Below are 10995 nucleotides of genomic sequence, written 5' to 3' on the forward strand. Positions count from 1 at the left end.
CAGCCATAGTGGAAGATGCTCAGCTACCCTTGGCACTCAAGGTCAGGACTAGAGTAGCAGCCATAGTGGAAGATACTCAGCTACCCTTGGCACTCAAGGTCAGGACTAGAGTAGCAGCCATAGTGGAAGATGCTCAGCTACCCTTGGCACTCAAGGTCAGGACTAGAGTAGCAGCCATAGTGGAAGATACTCAGCTACCCTTGGCACTCAAGGTCAGGACTAGAGTAGCAGCCATAGTGGAAGATACTCAGCTACCCTTGGCACTCAAGGTGAGGACTAGAGTAGCAGCCATAGTGGAAGATACTCAGCTACCCTTGGCACTATAGCCTGAGGAGGGACAGAGTATTCAAGGTGAGGACTAGAGTAGCAGCCATAGTGGAAGATACTCAGCTACCCTTGGCACTATAGCCTGAGGAGGGAGAGAGTACTCAAGGTCAGGACTAGAGTAGCAGCCATAGTGGAAGATACTCAGCTACCCTTGGCACTATAGCCTGAGGAGGGACAGAGTACTCAAGGTCAGGACTAGAGTAGCAGCCATAGTGGAAGATACTCAGCTACCCTTGGCACTATTCTCGCAGAGGATTACACATTTTAGATTTTATTTTTATGTTCGTAACTATTTACGATTTATATCGTCCGGTGTTTTATTCTTTAAAGGAAGTGGTAATTGACTTTGGACTAATTGACGGTAAGTACATTGCTCTATACGTTATGTTAATGTTAGTTATGTGTTATTAAGTTAGGTTATAAGGCTCTCTTGACTTTCAAGAATTGTTTAGTCCACTTAAAGACTTCTTCTATGTATTTAATATTTACTTATATTAATGTTTCTTCCATTTTTACATTTACATTTTTTTCGCTCCTCGTCCTTCGTCCTTGACCGCGTCGGCTGTTATACCCTGGCCTTGTGAGGCCTGTCAAGGCAGATACTACCAGACTGTCAAGGCAGATACTGCCAGACTGTCAAGGCAGATACTACCAGACTGTCAAGGCAGACACTGCCAGACTGTCAAGGCAGACACTGCCAGACTGTCAAGGCAGACACTGCCAGACTGTCAAGGCAGACACTGCCAGACTGTCAAGGCAGATACTACCAGACTGTCAAGGCAGATACTGCCAGACTGTCAAGGCAGACACTGCCAGACTGTCAAGGTAGATACTGCCAGACTGTCAAGGTATATACTGCCAGACTGTCAAGGCAGACACTGCCAGACTGTCAAGGCAGACACTGCCAGACTGTCAAGGCAGACACTGCCAGACTGTCAAGGCAGACACTGCCAGACTGTCAAGGTAGATACTGCCAGACTGTCAAGGCAGACACTGCCAGACTGTCAAGGCAGACACTGCCAGACTGTCAAGGTATATACTGCCAGACTGTCCTGGCAGACACTGCCAGACTGTCAAGGCAGACACTGCCAGACTGTCCTGGCAGACACTGCCAGACTGTCAAGGCAGACACTGCCAGACTGTCAAGGCAGACACTGCCAGACTGTCAAGGCAGACACTGCCAGACTGTCAAGGCAGACACTGTCAAGGCAGACACTGCCAGACTGTCAAGGCAGACACTGCCAGACTGTCAAGGCAGACACTGTCAAGGCAGACACTGCCAGACTGTCAAGGCAGACACTGCCAGACTGTCAAGGCACACACTGTCAAGACAGACACTGCCAGGCTAGGGGCCCCTCTCTGGCTAGTAGTCAGATAAGAGGTTATTAGGTAATCAAACACAATATAAATGGTTCTGGTTCTTTAGTAGCAATGTATAATGGATATTAAATTAAACATAAATGCACTCCGCTTAATTTTATAGCCTTAGTGAATGGGTAATGGTCGCTATTAAGGAATACTTGCTGCTCCAGGACGAGTACCAAAGTGCTCACCAGACTCCTCGTCTCCTCCATGACGTCTCCTGTGTGGGAGACTGAAGGAGGTCCGGGGCATCTTTGTAAGGCCATGTTGTTGTGTCAGTAGGAGGGGCTGTTTCAGGCCATGTTGTTTGGATACCTACATAGGGTGTTGAAGGGGCTAGGGGCTGTTCTTCTCAATCCTCTTGCCGTTGATGTTCTTCACTATCTTATCATATTTTTCATCTTAATATCATGTTAAGCAGAGACGAGATATTTCAAGCTCAGGCGAGCAGATTCTATGTACTCTGATCTTTGGTGGTGCCTCCACTCTGACCTGTGGTGGTGGTGCCTCCACTCTGACCTGTGGTGGTGGTGCCTCCATTCTGACCTGTGGTGGTGGTGCCTCCACTCTGACCTGTGGTGGTGGTGCCTCCATTCTGACCTGTGGTGGTGGTGCCTCCACTCTGACCTGTGGTGGTGGTGCCTCCACTCTGACCTGTGGTGGTGGTGCCTCCATTCTGACCTGTGGTGGTGGTGCCTCCACTCTGACCTGTGGTGGTGGTGCCTCCATTCTGACCTGTGGTGGTGGTGCCTCCACTCTGACCTGTGGTGGTGGCGCCTCCACTCTGACCTGTGGTGGTGGTGCCTCCACTCTGACCTGTGGTGGTGGTGCCTCCACTCTGACCTGTGGTGGTGGTGCCTCCACTCTGACCTGTGGTGGTGGTGCCTCCACTCTGACCTGTGGTGGTGGTGCCTCCACTCTGACCTGTGGTGGTGGTGCCTCCACTCTGACCTGTGGTGGTGGTGCCTCCACTCTGACCTGTGGTGGTGGTGCCTCCACTCTGACCTGTGGTGGTGGTGCCTCCACTCTGACCTGTGGTGGTGGTGCCTCCACTCTGACCTGTGGTGGTGGTGCCTCCACTCTGACCTGTGGTGGTGGTGCCTCCATTCTGACCTGTGGTGGTGGTGCCTCCACTCTGACCTGTGGTGGTGGTGCCTCCACTCTGACCTGTGGTGGTGGTGCCTCCACTCTGACCTGTGGTGGTGGTGCCTCCACTCTGACCTGTGGGACTGGTGCTTTCTCTCTCCGGGGTGGTGGGATTAAGGCCTCGAACCAGGTCCCGGTGCAGAGTATTTAGCTCCCCGGGATGTGATTCAGTAAGGGATCCGCCTGACAGATGCTCGAGATCAGCGCCTGCCAGCACACTTCCTCCCTCCAGCAACACACTGCCCAAACTCCGTTCCAACAATACCTTTCCTCTCCCCTACAACCTCCCCCCCCAGCTACAACCTGCCCCCAACAACTCCTCGCCCACATAAAACTCCTGGCGCGACACTAATTGCTCATCCCAGGCAGGGTGATCGGGAGGGAGGCTGCGGAACACTGCAAGATGGAGGCTGCATCTGGGCCATCAGCCCAAGATGCTATCAGCGACATCCTCTGTAGTTAAGACAATCTCAAAACGATCACTGCTGCTGATAAACTTGGGGTGGTGATGGTGGTGTGGTGGTTGTGCGGTGCTGGTGCTGTTATATTGGTGGTAGGGGGTTAGTGGTGCTGGTGATGGTGTCGCTGGTAGTGGTGGTGATGCTATTGTTGTGGTGGCAGTGGGTAGTTCTGGTGGCCTCTTATTGTACCCATCCGGTTGGTGGCCCGGATTCAACCCATATTCCGGATTCAATCCGGATTCAACGGATTCACTCTTGATCCGTTGATGTCTCTCACTCTCTTCTTGAAGTTCCTAGCTCCATCCTCGTCTCTCGGTGTTCGGTCACTAAAACTCAAGACTGTTAGTCATCTTCCACAGAAATATTGCACAGCAGTAGCCTTTCACTGGTGCGAGACTCCATTAGTGCCTCACTAAGTTGCTCGGCTCCATCAGCGTACAATTAATTAACTGTTCAGATGGAAGTAATCGTTCGGCAGGCAGCCGTGCGTGGAGGGACTAAACCGGACCCTTACCTATTCAACCAGCGACCAGCCAGCCAACCAGCCAAGTAGCAAGGCCACCAATCAGTGAGCCAGTCAACCAGATAGCCAACCAGTTAAGCCAGTGAGTCACCAAAACATCAAATCACTGGTCAGTTAGCCAACCAGCCAAACACTGTCACCTATCCAGTTACAAACCAGCCCAACCAGCATCCAGTCACTAACCAGCCCACAACCACCGTACCAGTGTGATAGCGACTGTTGCGTCGGGTTTGCAGTTTAAGAACCTATTTAATATGAAGGCCCTATAACTCTACCAACCGGATCCCATCGGATTAGCTGCAGGAACGTAAACACAGAGGAATCCAGCAATTAAGAGAACACCGGAATATCAATACCTGGGAAACAATTTGCCGCTTAATTTCCTCACTAAGTGTATCACAATGTGTACTGGTGAGAGCAGGCGTCGACGGCCAAGCATCACACAAGCTGATGAAGCAAGTTAATAATTTGTAACCAAACGGTCAATAAACAAATACTGCAATAAATCTACAATAATGACAGATCGTAAACGTAATAATTCAGCTTAAAAATAATTGTCAATTAGCAAGAGTTTGATTAACATAAAAGCAATTATGAAATCAACATCGAGCCAATTAAACAGAGATTAGAAATTAATCTGTTAAACAGATTTCTCGCAACACTTAAATAAGTTTATCTCTCGGTATGCACTTAGTATGAGAGATAGAGCGAGCGGGGGAGGGGATGATTATATATGGGAAACCACAGTGAAGACCTTTCAACTCACCGTAATGAGTTAAAATGGGACAGGTTATGATGAGTGTTTACATCGAAGATGGGTAAAACATTCTACCTTCGACCGAAGAGGTTCTGGATAACACATGTTATCGCCTGGGTTCACGAGTCTAAGTTTACATTACAAAGAACCGTTCACGTCTCTAGCCTGACTGTCGGGTCGTATGTCAGGCCAGTGTGCCCCTGGGTCGTTTGTCGTATATTAAATGTTTACATGTATCTGATAAAGCCTTTGATTTAGTATATCTGACAGACACCTTCCTTTTCCATAGATTCAGTTCTTGGGCCTATTAAATACCTCTGTAACCTTCTCTACCACTCTCAGGATGGGTAAGGGATCCACTACCACTCTCAGGATGGGTAAGGGATCCACTACCACTCTCAGGATGGGTAAGGGATCCACTACCACTCTCAGGATGGGTAAGGAGTGCATAATAAATGAACAAATGCATCTTCTCGCAAAATACACTTATGATAGAAGACTTTAATGCCACACATACAACTTTAGGTTCAAGCGGAAAAAAAATATTTATGGTTGACGAGGCATCACTTTCTACAGGACCACAGGCGTTCAATTTCTGTACTGATGCTCTGGGAGAGAGAGTGAATATACCTGTTTTATCAGTACTAGAGACGGAAGGGTCTCGTTATACTTCCCAAGGAATAGGTAAGAGGCCAATTTGCACTTCAAACACAATTAAAATTAGTGAAAATGAATGAATGTATGTTTTCGCAGGAAAACAGGAAGAATTGAGAATAGGAGAAATTAGAGATGTGTTGGTCCCATTAGTACCATATGGTACTGTATTTATAAGCGGTGACAACACACCCATTGCACGAACTCTTTTTAGAGACTTGAGAATGGTCCAGGACGGACCGAAACGTCGTCGTTCCTTCACCTTCTAGTGTGTGGTCTGGTCAACATACTTTAACCACGTTATTGCGACTCCTCGTCTGCATGCGAACTCTTTTTTTAATTTTACACATTAATAAATCAAAAATGCATCTGGTATAAGAAACTTGCTGAGAATGAGGAGAGCTCGCAGGAAGCGGCGTAAGAATGATAGGAGAGAGGAAGGGAAGGAAGCCTTGGTGATGGTTGCTCGGTTGTGCGGGAGATAAGACAGTTTAAAGAGTAAGTATTTGCAGAACTTTGTAGAGAATGTTGAGAATAACGGCAGGTTTCCGTCCCTAGAATGAGTGAGTAACATGAGATACTTAACGATGTATTTGATATGGATAAAACCCCATTGTTAAAACCATTTAACAGTAGGATTCTCACGCTATGAAGAAATATTATAATGGTCATTCCTACCCGTAAAGCCAATGGAGAGTACAGACCTGTATCCTTAACCTCATGTTTTTGTAAACTGGTAAACTGATGGAGAGGATAATTATATACAAACTTCCATACTAGGCAGATCAGCTGTCCAGTAATCGGTTTGGATTCCTCAAATGAAAAATGACATTGTATTATAAAATGTTTGTCTAGTGACCATGACAAGTGTCGAGGATTTAAAGATTTATTAAGAGCGTTCACTAAGATGAACAAAGAAGTCATCTTATATGAACTAGGAAGTTTGGGCGTTAAAGGAATACTAGTAGACTCAATTGGGGAATATCTTCACGAAATAAAAATCTCAGGTGTGGTATCAATTAAGATTGTAAGTTACCTGGAAGGTGTTTCGAGCTCGGTACGCCTCAAGGAAAAGTGTTAAGTCCCACCTATTTAATATATTAATGAATAGGAGAGCATCCGAGAGATGCTCAAATAACGTGACTCCAATCATATATGAAAATCATATTTTATTTCATGGTAAAGATAGCTTTAGGGTAAAGATATATTTAAACGGTGTTAGGGAGTAGAAGAACTCCCAGAACCCCATCAAGCAAACAAATTTGGAGATCTATAGAACTGTTGGGTAATGTGTCACTGTAGAGGACTGGTGAGTAATGTGTCCCTGGCGAGATTGGTACAGAAGGATAGCAATAGTCTCTATCCCTCAGAGATACACTTTATTGCCTCAACTGAAACTGAATGACCTGACAACGTGACTAAATTACACATCTTGGCAGCATTACGTGTAACTCGACTTTGCTAGGTGTTCAAAAGTCATAACTTTCTTAAATTCGTTCAGAGGAGTCAAGTCTGACTGTTCAGTTACTATATGTTCTTCCCGTTCCTAATACAGTACTTCTGTGTACTGTACTCTCGTCTCTACCTCAGTGGGGCCGGATAGTCGTGGATAACTGTGGAAAGAAGTGGACAGGTTTGGGGCATTCGGAAGTGGGAGGGTATGTTGTGGTAGTGGGTAAGGTGGGTGCCCAGTGGGGTGTGCTGGGGGGCCAGAAGTGTGTGGTGGTGGTAGTGGTGGAAGAGGCAGGTATAACGGGGTCAGTCCAGGCCAGTGTCACCTTGCACCGCCTCGCACGCGCGTCTAGGTGGCTCTCTGACACACACACACACACACACACACACACACACACACACACACACACACACTTTGGCGGGACCAAAGAGCCAAAGCTCAACCCCCGCAAGCACAATTAGGTGAGTACACACACACACACACACACACACACACACACACACACACACACACACACATACACACACACACACACACTCAATACCATCTTGATCGTTAAACCCTTCTCCTGAAGGTCGCTAAGGAAGACTTGCCAGTGGGATCTGGAGAGACCCTTCCTGGTAGGTAGGTAGGCGGTCGCTCTGAATGGTACCTGGTCTTGCCCTACACCGTAGCCTGGGTTACCCTGCTATAGACCACCAAGCTTGGTCGTTTCTGCGTGATTGAAATCATATCTTCAACACAAGTCAGCGATGCTAATACGGCAGTCGGCGCAGGTGACGGCGACGGAGGACGGCCGCCCTCGCTGACCAGAGGAAACAAGACAGTTGCGTCACGCTTGTGCTCAAGTATAGACCAATGGCTAGGTCTACCCCAGGTTAATGGGAGCTGGTGGTGTTTAACGTTCCCAATGATGAGAAGCGTTACTGTAGCAAGGTCCAGGAGTCCAAAGGGTTTCCCCATGAACTTTCTCACCTGATCCAACCCATAATCTCTCTCTCTCTCTATCTCGCTCTCTCTAACGACTGGACAATAACCAACTTTTACGAGAACTGTTTCAAAGCGAGAGAGGAACTCGAACATTTAAATGAATCTGAACGATAAAAGGTTAATACCGGTCAGGAGAGAGAAAGGGGGAGAGAGAGAGAGAGAGAAAGAGAGAGAGAGAGAGAGAGAGCAAGCCTTTCCCCTGACGCTTCTATTCACTTTGCACTAAATAGGTAGAAGTGTTGTGGGATGAATCCTGGCGGTGATAAGTAGTTAGTGCATACACACACGCTCCCTCGACCTGCGTAACCCGGGGAGGATTGACTGGGCACTAAAAATTAACTACTCTCCCCTGTTCACTCCACACAAATTGAGGACGTAGTTGTTAATTGATTGGCGAGTCGTGTTCCAGGGGAAATATTAGTAGCGTCAGGTTTACCATGAGCCACCACCAGGGGCCCTCGTCAGCCCCCACCAGGAGCCTTTGTCAGCCACCACCAGGGGCCCTCGTCAGCCACCACTAGGAGCCCTCGTCAGCCACCACTAGGAGCCTTTGTCAGCCGCCACCAGGGGCCCTCGTCAGCCACCACCAGGAGCCTTTGTCAGCCATCACCAGGAGCCCTCGTCAGCCACCACCAGGGGCCCTCGTCAGCCACCACTAGGAGCCTTTGTCAGCCGCCACCAGGGGCCCTCGTCAGCCCCCACCAGGAGCCTTTGTCAGCCCCCACCAGGAGCCCTCGTCAGCCCCCACCAGGCGCCCTCGTCAGCCACCACCAGGAGCCTTTGTCAGCCACCACCAGGAGCCCTCGTCAGCCCCCACCAGGCGCCCTCGTCAGCCACCACCAGGAGCCTTTGTCAGCCCCCACCAGGAGCCCTCGTCAGCCCCCACCAGGCGCCCTCGTCAGCCACCACCAGGAGCCTTTGTCAGCCACCACCAGGAGCCTTTGTCAGCCCCCACCATGAGCCCTCGTCAGCCCCCATCAGGAGCCCTCGTCAGCCACCACCAGAAGATTACGTCAGCACACAAGTGGTGGAAGACGAGAGAGAGAGAGAGAGAGAGAGAGAGAGAGAGAGAGAGAGAGAGAGAGAGAGAGAGCCAGCCAGCCAACCTCGCGGTAGAGTGCAGAACTCCCTGCCTCACATCCCTCCTTATATACACACTCAAAAAACCAGGACCACTTTCCCCCCTCCTTAGCCCTCAATGGCGAGGCCGAAGGAAAAAATCCTTCGCTCAAAGTGGGTCGCCGCCCAACGCTCCGTGACCTTCTTCATGGCTACCTCGACGTTCCTTCCGATCCCTCTATCTAGCCCTCGTCTCCTACTCTAGGATTGTAAAAGCCCCAGTATTACAATCACCTTCCCTAGTTCCTTCCTCCTACAATCCCCCCCTACCAATGTTCCGTCTCCCTCCCTCCCCCCCTCCTCCAAGCCTCTCTCTGCCTCCCTCCTTCCCCAACACCACTCCCTACCCCCCTCCCTCCCTTCTCACCCCCTCACTCTACCTCCACTGGCACTGCCTCCTTGACACCTTGAGCACAGAGATATAAAAGAGTGCAGTTGACCTGTCACCGGCGCAGTTTGTGAGTGCTTGCCGAGGAGTCCTCAGGATGATACTGGTGAGTATAGTCTTGGTGTCGCCTTCTTCACGGTGTGTGTGTCCCCCTACTTGAGGCCACCACACTGGGGGCCATGTCAGGTTAATGTGGTTAGGAGTGAGTGCCGGGAGGTCTGTTGGCACTTGTGCTGGAGTTCCTCGACAACCTTTTCTTCTTCTCTACATGCTCAGTGTTGATTGATTGATGAAGATTAAGCCACCCAAGAGGTGGCACGGGCATGAATAGCCCGTAATGCTTAGTGTTGAGACACATTGATAACAAACCAGCTCAAGAGCATTCGTTATTAGAAGCAGAAATTGGAGTGTTAAATTCTGCATGAAATCATATGAGGAATAGAGTATACTAGGAGCCAGTGTTGGTATGGTTTTGTCCAGACTTATGGCTAAGATATATCAGTTGTGTACATTTATATATAGGTTAAGTTAGGTTCGGTTTAAGATACGTTAAGTTAGGTTAGACTAAGTCAGGTACGTTAGGACAAGCTAGGGTCGGTTAGCTCACATTATATTATGTTAGAACATCTTAAGTGTATCACAAGTTAAGTATCAATATTAGATGAATTCTAAATGGTAAGTATATTGGAAAATAGCCACACAAAAAGAGAACTGTCTTTCCAGTCCTTGGGTGCTTCGGAGATGCTTTACTGTGTTACAAACACTGGAAGTTGTGATTGCTTATTTCAGACGGTGACAATGGCTGTGCTGGTGGCTGGGGCCATGGCCGACAAGGCGCCCCTCGATGGCCCTCTCGTGGGCATCGTTCACAGCGAGCAGCATCACCCAGGCGCGAACGGCGCTCACAGCTTCGACTTCGAGGCTGAGAACGGCATCAAGATGCACGTGTCCGGTAATCTGGGCGAGAATGGCGGAGAAAACAGCATCGGCCACTGGAGGTGAGTACAGGAAGTTGTCCAGCGTCGTGTCTCATTATTCTATGTTGTATCATGCATATGTACCTTAAGACCTGACGAGACACTTGAGCTAACTCTCTCCCTCTCCCACAGCTACCCCTTGGAGGACGGTAGTATTGCTTTCCTCAAGTTCGTGGCTGACGAGAACGGCTACCAGCCCGAGTCCGACCTGCTGCCCGTGGCCCCGGAGTTCCCCCACCCCATCCCCCAGTTCGTCCTCGACCAGATCGCCTTCGCCGAGGCCGAGAGGGAACGTCTGGCCCGCGAGGGCAAAACACAGTGATGAAGACATTCCAGCGGCCTCGTGTCTTCTCAAATCATGACGTCTCCTTTTCATCCCAAATGACCTTATTTATAAAAACAATATTTTACTATTTTTAGGTAATTTATTAAAGACATACTATCCCTCTGTAAATGTATGAACAAAATAATTTAAATAAAAGCTTATTACAAACGTATTTTTGCTTTTCCCTGTCGACCAAGTCACCCAATCCCTTTGCACGAAGATACTCGTGTAAGAGAGGGTGATGGCTAGACCTACAAGCCAGCAATACAGATTGCACACGCTTGAATCCTATTTAAATATTCTGGACAACAATCCCTCGGGCTACCATCGAGGAAGGTGACCAGGCAGGGCGTCAGGTGTTTGCACAAGACCAGGGACACACAACTGATAACTTAATCCACCATCTCTGTCCATTGACACTCCAGAGGGCCTTAATGGGCGATGCCACCAGTGTCGCCAGAGTGAGGGTGAGAGTGCGGAGAGAGAGAGAGAGGTGAGAAGAAATATGGAGGT

General features: G+C 48.9%; 1 protein-coding gene across 2 annotated transcripts; it reads left to right on the forward strand.

The window, feature by feature from the left end:
- Positions 1 to 663: 663 nt before the first annotated feature.
- Positions 664 to 10654, forward strand: LOC123747201 (cuticle protein AMP4-like). Of its 2 annotated transcripts, none has more exons than XM_069319908.1 (3): positions 664 to 688; positions 9970 to 10178; positions 10290 to 10654. In XM_069319908.1, exons 2-3 carry the CDS (start codon positions 9979 to 9981, stop codon positions 10477 to 10479), a joined length of 390 nt encoding a protein of 129 aa, XP_069176009.1. In that variant the 5' UTR covers positions 664 to 688; positions 9970 to 9978; the 3' UTR covers positions 10480 to 10654. The 2 variants fall into 2 exon arrangements, with proteins under 2 accessions (XP_069176009.1, XP_045585192.1); XM_045729236.2 differs by lacking the exon at positions 664 to 688 and adding an exon at positions 9178 to 9286.
- The last annotated feature ends 341 nt before the right edge of the window (positions 10655 to 10995 follow it).

The sequence above is a fragment of the Procambarus clarkii genome, chromosome 94 (genome assembly GCF_040958095.1).
Source record: "Procambarus clarkii isolate CNS0578487 chromosome 94, FALCON_Pclarkii_2.0, whole genome shotgun sequence".
In the NCBI taxonomy this organism is placed as follows: Eukaryota; Metazoa; Arthropoda; class Malacostraca; order Decapoda; family Cambaridae; genus Procambarus; species Procambarus clarkii.

Coding starts and splice junctions, on each gene's coding strand:
- LOC123747201 (XM_045729236.2), top strand. Junction 10,179..10,289: donor AACAGCATCGGCCACTGGAG/GTGAGTACAGGA, acceptor CCTCTCCCACAG/CTACCCCTTGGAGGACGGTA.